Here is a 15,247-nt window from a genome sequence, read left to right as displayed (position 1 = left end):
ATAATAACTGATTTATTTTATAATAACTGATTTATTTTATCTTTGTCATGATAGCAGTAAATAATATTTGACAATTTTTCAAGACACTTCTACAACTCAAAGTGACATTTAAAGGTTTATCTAGGTTAATTAGGTTAACTAGGCAGGTTAGGGTAATTATGCAAGTCATTGTAAAAGAATGGTTTGTTCTGAAGAGTATCGGAAAAAAATATTAAAGGGGCTGAAAATTTTGACCTTAAAATGGGTTTAAAATAATTGAACACTTCTTTTATTCTGGCGAAATAAACAAATAAGGCTTTCTACAAAAAAAAAATCTTATCAGACATACTGTGAAAATGTTCTTGCTCTGTTAAACATCATTTGGGAAATATCAAAAAAAAAAAAAAAAACAGAAAATTTAAAGGGGGCTAATAATTCTGACTTCAACTGTATATGAGTAATACCTCTTCTGAGATCACAATTATTTAAATATTATTATTTAATTTTTATACAGATTATGATTTTATTATATTGATATAGTCACATATTTACTAGGTACTCCTAAAGTACAGTTACGATAGAAAAGCACATATAATTTATGTTATGTTGCCTAAATATAAATGCTGTGAATTTATAGTGAACAGTTGTTTACTTGCCATTTCAAAACTATATTAAAATTATATTTATGGTGTTTTTGTTTATTCAAGAACATTTTAAAAAAAGTATTCATACTATAGAAAAAGCACTGTCTGTAACCTGACTTGCTTAAATCTTTTATGAGTTCCCTTATGAAAAAAACAAAACAATTATTTTATAAAAATCAAGTCTAGTAACCACTAATCAATAGATTAGTATAACCTTTTTCATCCCCATTGAGCGCTATTTTGTGTAGCTAAAGTTATACTACCAATACCATGATTAAACCAAACCTTCGTTAAGAGACTTGCTGAGAAAACTACCCTATGACGCAGCTACTCCGTTTGATTTTACCATTATTTAGCCTAATTAATATTTCAGTCTTTTTGAGGGCAGAAAATGAAGAAAAACTTACTTACATACCAATCTGACACCACTGACAGTTACCTTGAGATGAGAGTAACGTCTACTCAAGTTAAAGTACGTAGGCCTACTGAGAGCAACTGAAGAGAGGTAAACACAGCACATCGCCCTCTACCGGTAAAGAAGAGGTATGTAGAGGCATTAAAAAGTACAGAAACGTCGAGTTTCGAGCTATCTTTTACAGTCTATGGCTTCGAGTCACGAAAATGTGAGCCAATTCTATTAAGTGATAAACGTTCATCACGACCGTCGACTGATTACTGCAGGGTGAAAGAGTTGATTTTCTTAAACATTAGTTCAAAAAGGTTGCATTGATATCATCACTATTGGAGGGCTAAATCTGCAAAAGTTGCCAATTAAAAAACAGTTAAATCTGTAAGTTATACATATTTTTAACCTCAATCTTTGTGTGTGTCACTGATAACACTATTCCCTTAACATTCAACCAGTAGTGGAAAGAGTACTGAAAAGGCATACTTAAGTAAAAGTACCATTACTTGCCTAAAATGTAGTGTGAGTACAGTAAAAGTAGGCTACCTGTTGTAAATATTACTCAAAGTAGGAGTAAAAAGTATCCCCTTTAAAAGTACTCACGAGTAGTAAGTATTTAAAAGTTGATGCATTTACATGTAATTTGTGGATGTGTGGGTCTAAATGTAACATGCTGTAGTGCATGTAGTTATTGCCCAGCTGGCACACAATGTCATAAGACGTTTTAGGTTAGATTTAGGTTGTGATGTCAGGTGACCAAAATTCAATGTCTAGCCAGCGTCTAAGGACAACAATGTTTTGATGTCCAATAATGACACATAATGACTTTGATATTTGGTTGATTTTTGGTTAGAAAGTGACCAAAATCCAATGTTGAGCCAACATCTTAAACCAACATTCTATTGACGTCAAATACTGACATTTATTCATCAGTTATGGCAACCAAAATTCAACGTCTGATAGACGTCATAGTGGTAACGTCCACACAATGTCAAGCTGTAACATCATTAGACGTTGATATTTGGTTGGTTTTAGGTTGGACGTTGGACATTGACAATGAGTTCTGATGTAAACTCGATTTTCATTTTCAAACAAAATGCAGCGTCTCCACGACGTTAGGGTACAATTTCAATCTGACGGCATGTTGACGTTTTGTGCCTGCTGGGTGTTTAAGGCCATTTCGGTCATCATACTGTAAATATCCATCATCTTCTCATCAGTGACATGCATCTAAACCAGGGGTGTCCATACTCGTCCCGGTGTCCTGCAAAGTTTAGTTCCAATCCCAACTAGACGCACCTGGGCTAGCTAATCAATCTCATACTAGACTTTCTAGAAACATCCGTGCAGGTGTGTTGAGGTAAGTAGGAGCTAAAATCTGCAGGAAATCGGCCCTCCAGGACTGTGTTTGGGCATCCTTGATCTAAACAGTCTCTGGTTCAATGCGTGTAAAGATTTTGAATATATTCTTGGACACTTTTAATGCTTCCAAACAGTTTACTGCAATGTAAAGTGCACATGTCTTGAAGTAGTTCATTATGACACAATTTACCTTCTATGTGCGACTTGATTGGACAGGAATTACAGGACTGATTTTTCTAATTCCCATAGACAAGAAAAAAGTAGTGACAGCAGGTTGAAGGAAAGTAGTGGAGTAAAAGTACAGATACTGCTCTAAAAATGTACTCAAGGAAAAGTAAAAGTACACATTTTTAAAACTACTTAGTAAATTACAATTTTTGAGAAAAACTACTCAATTACAGCAATTTGAGTATTTGTAATTAGTTACATTACACCACTGCATTCAACACCTTTTGTTAGGGTTGATTAAGGTGAGGCCTAGTTAACCCTAACACTTATCTACAGTAACTAAAATAATAATTGAATGTATTATTACATTTTTACAAACCTAAGACTATCTGTTTGTAATAGAAGCTAGGGCCATTTTATTAAGCTTATGCATATTCGCTAAGAAGATCTACCTTATTATGTTTTGCACACACACAAACTCTTGCACTCTCTTAGATGCTTGCATCATTCACACTGACAGAGATCACGATCCCATTTAGCTGAATGTGTGGGCCATCTTCAGCCATCAGACATCTCTCAAACATATTACTGAGGCTGTGAAGGGCTAAAGACTCAGAGAGCAATGCGAGTCCTCTGCCTTATTAACTGTCAGTTGGAGTGAGTGATATTATGAGCACTGGCATGAGAAATAGAGAGCACTCATAAGAGTATCTTACAACAATATACAGCCTCAAAATTCTGCCATTGTTTAGTTTTCATGTTGTTTCAAATTCATACGCCATGATTTTATGCCCATTTTTGTCTAACTGCAATGAAGAAAATTATGCCTGTCAAGAGAAAGGGGACCTAAAAAGTCATTATGTTCATAAACTTTTCAGATTGTTTAAATGTGTACATTTTAATAAAACATGCAATAAGGCTGCATCAGAAATCGCATATTCTATTGAGTAGTTACACAGCGACTGCTAAAAACATTCTATATAACATGGATATGATCTGGACTGAAGGATTCGGATTTCTGCTTTCCAGTCCATCTCATCATGGACCAACGTTTATCCTTTTCATCATCCTGTTTCTTAGTATTTAACTGTGAATTGATTTTAATCAATGAATAAGTTAACACATTGCTTAATATAAGAATGTTCAGTGCATTTGCCAGTCTCTTTATAACTATTTTCAGGAGCCAGCAAACTAGGTCAGAGGTCATGGAGATCTTGAGTGGAACTGAGGACTGGAAGCAACTGTTTCTATTGTTATTTCTAGGAGTTAATACTGTCTAAAATGTCTAAAGTGATTTTGCTATAGTTTTACGGTTAAATCTTTTAAAGTGATTCTACTTTTTATTCAAGATAGACTTTGTGTAGTAAGAATATAACTGCCTGAATGTAGATTATACCAGTTTTTAACCAGTTTTGATAAAGACGGCTGACGGTACACTCAGCCTTGGATAAGAAACAGATTATACTTAAAGTGTGTGTGTTCTATTTGATTGTTGATCCGTTTCACAGGTCTGGAGTCAGCTCTATTCAGTCTAAAGTGTGTCTGACGTTTATGTTTAGATACTGTTCAGAATTGTACGCGCGAACCTCACGTGGAAATGTTCCTAGTCTATCTGTGTTTTAACCAATCAGGTTAGAACACCTTTATGTATGACGCAGTTAATGACGTTATGTGAGAGTATAATTGTTATTGATTGGTGATTGTAAGCAGAGCGGCCTAGGAACTCATTGCGAGTGTTGAAGCTGGGTTCTGCGGATGAAACTGCAAACTATCTTCAGTAAACTTGATTTATTTATTTAAATCTCTGACTCCGGCTCTTCTTCATCTACCAGACTGGTCATTCTTTGGGTTAAACTGTAAACTATCCCTACAGGACGTACTACATTTGCCAAGTTGTCTTTATCAAATGCCCTGTGTCAGTTATGTTGCTTCACTGCCATTCCTCTCCTGTGGCCTCATTGAATAGAAAGTGTTCATACACTTCAAAATTTCTCTGGAAGTAGTAGGAAATCTGAGTACATTTCGCCTACACTTTAATAAATACTGTGACATAGGCCTCACATACTCCCTGCTTCTGAATATGCATACTTCTTGAAAGAGCCAATTATGCATAATTCATTTGTGATAATAATTTAGTTAAAAAGGTTAAAACATGATAAAAATTGATATTTAAATATAATAAGAATTCATTGTGATTGTATTATCTAAAATGCATAATTTAGTAATTGATATAATTAAAAAACCTTTAATTTGGTATTTTAGCTTCCGACAGTAACACGTCATGAGGTCATTAGTTCATACGTTTAAGGCAGATTGCAGTTATGGATGTTGGAAGCAACACAGTTTTTTGACTGAGCTGATCGAGTCTATTGTAACTTTGTATTTTTGTTTGCATTTCTTCAGTAAACCTTTTTTAAAAGAAGATTGGGTCTTACTCGCGTTTTTGCAAATACTGGTTGTTGAAATAGAAGCTGCAAAATGTGGTACATAAGGATTTGCAAGAGAGGTGTGCCACTACACTTATATACTATATAGTAGGCAAAGTGTATATATATATATATATATATATATATATATATATATATAGAGAGAGAGAGAGAGAGAGAGAGAGAGAGAGAGAGAGAGAGAGAGAGAGAGAGAGAGAGAGAGAGAGAGAGACTGAAAGAGAGAATTTTCCAGCTGAGAGGAACAGAATGAGCTTGTAGGAAAGAGAAAAGACAACACCCCACATCACAGTTCATAGTGCAGAGGTTTAATTTAGACTGAGAAACAAATAAAAAACTATACATTATATAGATCTAATTGAACAGACAACAAACACTCAAACACAGACACCAACAGATGGCAGTGTGTGTCTAAGACTTAAATCGATAGTTCAGGTTTAATGATGTGTTTATGCTGGTTGGCCTAGTTCTGTCACTGACCCCTACTGTTCAACTCAGAGAAAGAGGATTTAAAGGCAGGTCAGTCCATAAATCCTTCGGCGTTTATTTATATTGTTTAAGGTTTCGAGTCTTATGTTATGAAATTGTCATTTGAAGAGAAAAAAGTACTCAAAATACCAAATGAGGTATTGATTTTTTTTTTCTTTTAAGTCGGCTAATTGTGTTGCCACATTTGAAAGCATCACATGTTTCTACTACAATGCTTTTCAGTGTTGAAAAATGTAGCCAATCACAGAAATATCTGATGCTTTATTGAACACAACAGCCAGTCAGAGGTGTTTATGTTTTTCAGAATCATCTCGGTGCTCAAAATGAGTTTTCGTTACACACACACATACGTTCATCGCCACTTTTTTGCTTGGTTTGGGACTTGTGGAGCTGGGCATTGATAGATTTGCTCTTCAGCAGGGAAAGTTAAACCACACTGGGCAGAACTATACTGAACTTCAACTCTAAAAACTGGACTGACACAGTTTCTATTTACAAAGAACTTCTATGTTAAGCAGCTTTGACACAATCTAAATTGTAAAGCACTATAGAAATAGATGAATTGAATTGAAAGAAAGATGAACACAAACCTGTGAATCCACTCATCATATCAGTGTAGATGTTGTAGATAGAACTTAAAGATGGCAACAAAATACATTACAAATTGCTGGAAAAACTACAAGAGAGAGAAGCAGCAATATAAGGGTTATAAACATCTGGAATTCTATTAGACAATCATAATGCGACAAGAACAAAATTAAAATCAGATTCTGTTTTCAACAAACTTTCATAATTGTGCTCAATCTGGACAAGCCTCATCAGTCTTAATCTCACACCGGGATGTCATGTGACTCCAGTCTGACATGTCCTAATTACAGCTAAGATTATAGCTTCTTTGATAATATATAGCTAATCGAGGATCAGCCTGGCATTCTCAGAAACCCAAAGGGAAAATATGGAGGGAAATAAAAGTGCGCAGCTCCATCTGAGACACACTGCACCTGCTCAAGGACATTTAGAATGTTATACCACTTCACCGGATGTGTAGCAGCAGTCCAGGTCACCTGCCAAGAAGTTAAGCTGAGCACACTCAAAAGCGGCTTACTGTCTTTATCAGATCATCTGTGTTTATGTGCTTGCCGAGAAACCAAAATACCCAAAGAAAGTCGCCCTCTTTACGGCCTTTGCATAGTATTCCAGTCTTACAGACAATAACATTAGATTACTTCTCACTTTTCAGACACAAAGAACTGTTTGCAGTTATGTTAATGATCTATGATAAAACATTTGTTTTTGTTGTTAATAGGTCATGTTTTATTTAATGTACACCCCTTTATGTACATCAAGACAGGAAGGGTGAAATTTGAACCACTATTAACAGGATAGTTTACCCAAAAATGAAAATGTACTGTATTTCCTCACCCTGAATCAACTGTTAAACACAAAAGGAGATATTTTGAAGAAAGCTGTAACCCTTGATTTCCATAGAAGGAAAAACAAATACTATAGAAGCCAATGGTGACAGGTTTCATCAAAATAACTTCTTTTGTGTTTGATAGAAGACACTCATAAAGCTTTAAACAAGTAAAGAGCAAGTAAATGATGAATTATGGGGGAATTATCCCTTTTAGGAGTGCATTTCCCAAGGGCAATAGTCAACTTTGGTGCCAAGTTCCATCCCAGCATAACCATTGATTCAATGAACATTCACAAATAGCATGGCAAACTTGCATTGTTGGAACTTCAACTCTCAACCTGTGGTTAGACACATAGTTAATATAACTTATTGGCAGATCATGAACAATATAAGCAAGTTAACACACAGTACAATCTATATATCATTCACTGCATATCTTCTACATCTTTATTCACACTTCAGTGGTTGTGACTACAGCCTTCAAACTGAGATTAAAAGCATAGATTCTTCCTAACATGACATATTGGTTTACACTAATCATGAAAATGGGCCAAATAAGCAAGCTTACATAACCTTTATCTTTCATTTAATGCATAGAAAGTTTCAGTGTGAAAATAGAAGAAATGGAGTCAACATAGTTTTTTATAAATGCATATTATCTGTGTGATGTCACTAACACTATTACCAGCCAATGTGGATTAGACAATGCCTTATAAAAATGTACTATCATTTGTATAATCAATGATCCTAAAAATACATGGTTAGTGTGGTAAAACCACAGTTTATTTGTGGTTACCATGGTGTAACTACAAAAAGCCATGTTTTTTGGGTGTAAAAGGAGCACATGTGCAACACAGTTCAGTAAAAAAGTAACGACTAACTAGTTAGATTCTCCAACAATGCATTGTGTTAGTTCAGCAGCGAGTTAGGTTTGTTTGGGAAACACACCCCAGACTGACTGCCATGTGCCTAAACACCATGTGAGGGCAATAATCAGATAATTCTCTTCTGATCTGATTGGATAAGTTAAACCTCCCGCAGAGCTCCTAGAATGCCCTGATATTTGATTTCAGCAAATGACTGGACAATATAAAAAAGCATTCATTTACAATTAAACAAGTTTTATTCACAATAACAATCACTACGCACCAAACACTGTCCTAAAATCTTACAAGTAGTTGAATTGTATTTTTACAAAAAAAGAGAAAAAATATATTTGTAATAACTCTACACTATTTACATAGACACGCAATTAGAATTAAAATAAAATAATTACAAAAAATTACAGGTTTGAGCATAGAGTTTCAGTCTCTGGCCTGGGACATTTTGTGGAGTAAATGTGCAGATTTCAAAAGCACAGGAGCTCCCAGCAGTGGGAATGCAGAAGTCGCAGGTCAGGGTTTAGCTGCCAGTCTCCTCAACTCCTGGGGCCTTCGAAAGCGTCCCCTCACCCTGTACCTGGCCTTCTCTCTGGACACATATGTTGCTAGTCTCCTAAACCTGCATAAATCAGCCTTTCCTTTCAGCGCGGTTGAAACTGTGTGTTATCTGATGCTGAACTAACAGAGCACTCATCATTAGGTAGGTCAAAATATCATTTCATTTTTGCATAGCCCTTTCCCAAATCTCAACCCTGGTACTTCAAAAATAAATATAATTTTATTTTATTTATTTTTTTATTAAAGCTTCTAACTCTTTGTCTTTCAATTCACCTGTCAAAAATATCATTCTCACATGTACACGTTTCATTTCTAAATTTAAAAGACACCTGTCTAGTTTTCGTAAAATGTAAAAAGTGTTTTTTTTTATTTGTCTTACCTGAAAAATGGGTTTCTTTTTAATAAATACTCTTCATACTGAGGCTAGTTTCATACTATTCCAATCCCTGACTAGCCATTCTTAGGTTGAATATCAACTCAAATATGAAATATCAATAGAACAAAATAACTATAAAAGTGTCTACAAAAATTTGTGTAGCAAAGTACAAAGTCAAAAGGGGAAAGCAAAACTGGTATAATTACAAATGGACAGATAATTTTCTATTTAAAGCCCCTCATTGCATGCCAATCACCTTAATATGAGTTTGTCAAACACCAATTGAATTAATTTCCTTCACCAGTTCTTCATTAGTTGGCTTTGTCTACACTTTGTGTAGTGTGAGTGATATAGTTACAGTTTTAGGCTGTGTCCCACAGCTCTCTATCTCAGGTAAGTGTGGCCAGAGTTTGGTTGGCGGAGTTCATTCAGCTGGCAGTGGCAGCAGCCTCTTCATTCGTCCCCTCATCCACCTGATTGCCTTTGCCCATGGCCTTCATCTTAGCCATGATGTCAGTGAAGGTCTCTTTAACCGTTTTCTCCAGGATCCAGCCCTCGCTCTCGCTCTCGGGGTCTTCTGGGTTGACCAGTGTGGACAGAGAGGTGTTTATGTACTGAAGTCCAATCATTACAGCGCTCTGCAGAAAAGCATGAAAGATATGAGTTGATTAGCGGCACAGAAATAAATATATTTGTTCTTATGAGTGAGGTGTGACTCACATAAAATATGTCAACAATATATTTCTTAATTAAATCAATTAATCGATCAAGAGTAAATGTATTATGACTTTTTGTAGTTCACAAAAGATGCTGAATATTTCAATTTACATTTGACAAACCAAACATCTGGGTTATTTTTTTTTTTTATTTTAAATCAAAGGTTGGGTTTGACCATACTTTACATAAATTTGGTTTAAAACAACCCAGTGTTTAATTCCTTACTATAATTATATGTATAAAATATTTTATGGCATCAATAAAACATGTAAATAATAACATTTAAAATATATATAACCATTGTTATCCTTTGGCGATCCATAATTGGTTGTTTTAACCCAAACTGTGGTAAAATTTGGACCAACACAACAGTTAATGTATAAAACGTATTTTTTTAAGTCAAATTGAGTTGAAACAACTCAGCATTTATTAGTGTCAAACTCTAAAATTGCTTGGTTATTTCAACCCAAATTTGGGTGAAATGTGGACAAACCCAACCATTAAGGTCAGGTTTATCCCAGCAGTTGATTTTGACCCATATTTGAGCTGAAATAACCCAGCATTTATAGAGTGTATATATCTTTCTATGTGGAAAAACATACTCTTTCAAATCTTTCAAGATTTCAAACTGGTTAAAATGAGATTGTATCAATTTTAACATTTTATTTAAAATAGTAATTTGAAATATTAATAAGTAAGACATATAAACATGTATTCAATTTCTATATAAAATCACTGTTGTGCTTTTAATTTGATGCAGACACCAAAATGTAACATCTCATCGTTGACCCATATTGTTTGTTTGTTTGTTTCAGTTCAAATGGATAAAACAGTCTACATCTTTAATTGGTGATTTGAAATCACCTTTTCCAGGAAAGTGAGCCCAAGCTCCGCCTCACAGATTAGAGCATTTGATCTCTGTGAATCTTCAGTGTCACCACACCATCTCACACTCCTAATCTCCAAAACCTCCAGTTCAAGGTCCTGCTGTTGCCAGCGATTTGATGATTTACATCTTGCAGCGATATAAACATTTGTGCAACATTACATAACTTTTTTTTATATATTGGGTAATTTCTGCATTTCTGCAAGGTAGTCAGATGGTTATTATTATTAATATTGATATATGTTCTCACTTATGGTTCCAAATTACATGACTAATGAAAACGGGGGTCTCATCAGAGAACATTGTATAATGTCATGCAAAGACTACATATTACTTTTCCAACTAAGCTCTCACTGATACAGGATTATTTCGAAAAAAGGATTATTTCTTTAAGAAAAGATCTCTCGAATCTCCCACTATGAGTAGTTAGAATTTACCTTAATAGGAGGAAGACAACAAAAACACCTTGTAATGGCGGTTTACAAGATTATCTATCTGGACTGGACAAAATGTACCTTAAGTACTGATCACAGACCTGTTTGACCTTTATAGCACAATCCATTAAGATTAGAGGAACATAATGTAAGTAATTAAGGTCTGATCCTGGATCAGCACATTAAGATATGCCAAAGCTAAACATCTTACTTGCAGGAGGGTGACCAACAGCACAAGCACCCCAATAGTGTTCATCATTCCACCATAGTAGGAGACGAGAGCGTCCCGACAGCCTCGTTTCCAGATGTTTAGGTCTTCGGTGTAGTGGTCATAGCTATAGTGAGCTGAGTTGTTGGTTATTTGCTGTTGGATGCAGGGTCGTGGTGAGCTAGGATTGCAGCAGCTGAAGGGAACGCCATCCATTAGGTATTTGCCATCCACATTGCTGCTGATTCGGCTGAGGATAAAAAAAAAAGTTGTTTATGTTTATGACACCAGCAGACTCTTTAAAAAAAACTGTATTTTCAATTTCGTTTAGAATGATATGAAATTTTCATAAAACTATTAATTTTCATAAAACTATTATGAATACATTTTGAAGAATGCTTTAAACTGGTAGCCATTGACTTGTATAATTGTTTCTACATTGTAAATCAGCGGCTACCAGTTACCTACATTGTTCAAAACATTTACTTGTGTGTTCAACAGAAAAGCTTACAATGGTTTGGAATCATTGAAGGGTGAGTAACTGACGATTAAATTTTCTATTTTTTAGTAAACTACCTCTTTAAGGCTAAAAACTTCAACACCTATTCCAAGCCAATCTACCAGGTATTCATCTGATTGAAAGGGACAGTAAGCTCTGAGGGCAAGAAAATGTGATCCAAGAAGATTAGAGACTAAACCTTAACTGACTAACATGCCTGATACCACTTACACTGCAAATTGACCCCTGCAAATCACCCAATGTCCACCCTCACCTGCCACATAACAGCCATTACATCTTAAAAATAAAGGTGCCAGCAAAAACCCACATCTGTGATGCCACAGAAGAAACTTTGAAGAACCATTTTGTTCATAGAGTGAAGAACATTCATCCATTTTAAAGAACCGTTTATGGTTCTTACTGAAATCATTGATGCCAATAAAGATTCTTTATTTATTTTTTATTCTTTTAATTATATCACAAGAAACTGTTTTGGTGCAATAAAAGAGCCTCAAATCTTTGGTTATCTATATGACCAAACTATTTCGGAACATTAAGAAACAAAAAGACACTCACTCTTTGACTTCTTTGGCGCTGAAGTCCAGGTAACGGTTGCTCACCCACTGGATCTCGAACCAGTCTTTGTAATTGTTGTTGCCACAGCATCGGAACTCCATCTGCATGAGATCCAGAGTCCTCTTCATGTAGCAGCGCCCGGGTGTATCGGTGTCCTTGTAGTACTTCATCCCATTTTTCAGGCCCTCCGCAAGTGTAAACTCTAGAGGAATGCGCATGGCGAAACACATAGCCGCGGTGACAATAAGGAGGAAGTTGAAGACCAAACAACAAATGAGAAAGGGCGTCATAATAGACTTCCATTTCGCATACTTGGAGGAGTCGAGCGAGTCGTAGCAGACTTTGCCACCAAAGGCATTTAGACAACATGCCAAAAGTCCCACACCGATTAGAATGTTGGGTACAAAATGGCTTTCGTTGTTGTCCATAAGTTCACTTCTTTTGCGGAGTTCGATTTTAAAGAAAAGGCCCATGCTGAAGACCAGCACTCCTGCCATTACGGAAAACCAGTACATGAGCCATAGCATCTGGGCAAGCTTTACCCTTTTCTTCAGGTCAAACTTTACCTTCATGAGAGCCATGTTGAACAACTGGTTAAAGTCCAAAGAAAGAAGAAACAAGTCTTTTCAGAGGTTGATGAATTCCACAGAGTTGGCTTACGAAAATCGAAGACTGAAAGCACGTTCAAGGCTCAATTTGTAATCCATTCCAGTAAATCAAGAACTTGTTGGCAACATTCATGATCTCATCCATAGTAGATTCTTCTAAAGGTGAACGCCAGTGTGAAACATTATCTTAAAAATGGATTTTCATCTACAGCGATTAAAAGCACGAGTGCCTCAGCTACTGACGCAAATAGTGGTGTCCCTCTAACTGCAAAGGGAGGACAAAAGCCAAGGATCCAAATGATTAAACACAAAGTTACTGTACGTCATCCTAAACCCAGCTAATCACCCTCATCCCATTTACAGAAATCCCTGGCCAGCAGATGAGCCTATCTGTAAAGCTGCTGCCGTGGCGTGTGATTGGCTTGATTGGTCACATGGTGTGGCTGGTATAACTAAAGAGACATCAAAAACCAAGAGACGATGACCTAGGACCACTACACTTCCACTTCAAGGGTCCTTGAGTTCATCTTGCCAGTGAATGAAAGGATCTCTAAATATAATCTCAAGGTCAAAGTATTCTGGGAATATCATTGAATTTTGATCATTTAAGAGCATACACAAATGCCAATTAGATAATGGTCAAATTCTCTTTTAGGGACCCCCTCGAAAATGAGATGATTCATCTCAAGGGGCTATCCCATTCAATAAAGTTATTAATGTCAGGTCAACAGTGGTACTAAACAAACAGTTCACCCAGAAATAAATATACCATCATTATAACTGGCCCCTATGCCATTCCAAACCCATTTGACTGTATCTGATCTGTTTGGAACATCTCAGATGTCTTCCTTTACACTGTAAAAAAGATATGACAAAAAAAATCATTGCAACAATTGTTTTAATGCTACTTTAAATTACTTTAATATGTTAATAAAGCTTTAACTAATGAATTTAGTTACAAAAGGTTTAACATTATTTCTAGTCAGTTTGACTAATTGTGAGTTAAGATAACTAGAACATTCAACACAATCACTAAACAGGCAGTAAGATTGTTTTACAGTGTAGGCTTCAAAGAAAACAACTCTACAGTTCAGGCGAAAAGTAGGCGATTACTGAATTTTTGTTCTTAGGGGAATGATCCTTTTTACAATATTAGTTAATACAGTTATTAAGTGCATACTCATAAGACTTGGCAAGTGAACCACACATTAAAAAAATGATAGAACATTTTGGAAATATTGAATATTTAGGGCATATCAATATTAATATTAAACTGATTGAGCACAATAACATAATCCCATCATGACTGTTCAGAATCAGATGATGTTATCGCTTTATTAATATGAATGCAGAATGTTTTAACAAATGAATGCTGTTTCAGGACTTTTAACCATTTCATTGTTATTTGTTCTATCTACCTATTCTTTTTTTGTTTGTTTGTTAGACTTTATTAATCCCAGAGAAATTCACATAACAGCAGAGCTCTCCATACTAAAGATAGATAAAATACGTTACATATATATAAAACAATGACAAAATTACATACTGCACACCTTAGTTTCAAACAATGAGTAGACACTAGTCCATATCTATTACTATTACAATTCAGCATAATTCATCTAGTATGACTTTGGTTGTACAATCTGATTGCACACGTTTGAACCATATCAAAAAGGGAATAAATATCAGGGTTCATCATACTGAAAAATTTGTCCATCATTCGATCATTTGCAATCTCTCCTCATGGTAGGTAATACACACCCCACAACAGAAGATGCCCTTTTTTTATAAGCTTATTTAATTTGTTTTTCTCCTTTTCCAACAGCTCCCCTCCCCAGGACGTTACAGCAAACAAAATCACAGAGGACACCACAGAATCATAAGTCTTTAACAGTGTCTGACACACCAAAGGACCTCAGTCATCTTAATAAATGAATGCAACTCTGACCCTCCTTATACACCTGAATTGTATTTTCCAACCAATCAGGCACACACAGGTACCTACGATAAAACAATCTCAATTGCTGACTGTATAATCACTGGCACCGCTTGTTGTGGATGTCTGCTAAAATTAACAATCATTTCTTTGGTCCTATTAGTATTTAAGACAATTTGTTTCACACCAGTCAGCAAACTGCTGTTTCATTTCTATGTACAATGAAACCAAGTGATCTACAGGGCACATAATGTTGCTGACCACACTGTTTTTGTGACCGCTGACTTTTATTGGACTGTATATACAAAGATTATTTGTCCAAACAACAAATAATAATAATAATCAAAAAAGTTGAAGGCTCTGAAACAATATAAATGTGTGGAAACATTAAGAAGATAATCTGTGGGTAAATTGTGATATAATTGCATAATAACGGAAAGTTCACAAAATAAATTACAATTTTCACACCATTTACTTGCACTTAAGTGATTCTAAACTTTCGTTTTTCTGTTTAATGAAAAACAAGATATTCTAAAGAATGTTGGAAAACAGCAACCACTGCCATACATAGGAACAAAATATACTATAGAAGTCAATGGCTGCTGCTTCAAAATACCTTCTTTTGTGTTCAACAGAGGAAAGAAACTCGGCTTTGGAAC

At 35.4% G+C, this 15,247-nt stretch overlaps 1 protein-coding gene across 1 annotated transcript; it reads right to left on the bottom strand.

Moving 5' to 3' along the window:
• Positions 1-8,013: 8,013 nt before the first annotated feature.
• prph2a (peripherin 2a (retinal degeneration, slow)) lies at positions 8,014-12,881 on the bottom strand. The gene is made up of 3 exons (NM_131566.1): positions 12,045-12,881; positions 10,973-11,219; positions 8,014-9,362 (listed from the first exon to the last, which is right to left on the bottom strand). The coding sequence occupies exons 1-3, from the start codon at positions 12,623-12,625 to the stop codon at positions 9,153-9,155; spliced, it is 1,038 nt and encodes a 345-aa protein (NP_571641.1). The 5' UTR covers positions 12,626-12,881; the 3' UTR covers positions 8,014-9,152.
• Between the last annotated feature and the right edge of the window lie 2,366 nt (positions 12,882-15,247).

The sequence above is a fragment of the Danio rerio genome, chromosome 12, assembly GCF_049306965.1.
Source record: "Danio rerio strain Tuebingen ecotype United States chromosome 12, GRCz12tu, whole genome shotgun sequence".
NCBI classification, from domain to species: Eukaryota; Metazoa; Chordata; class Actinopteri; order Cypriniformes; family Danionidae; genus Danio; species Danio rerio.
The sequence above is the reverse complement of the archived record's forward strand: the minus strand, read 5'-3'. Positions and strand labels throughout refer to the sequence as shown.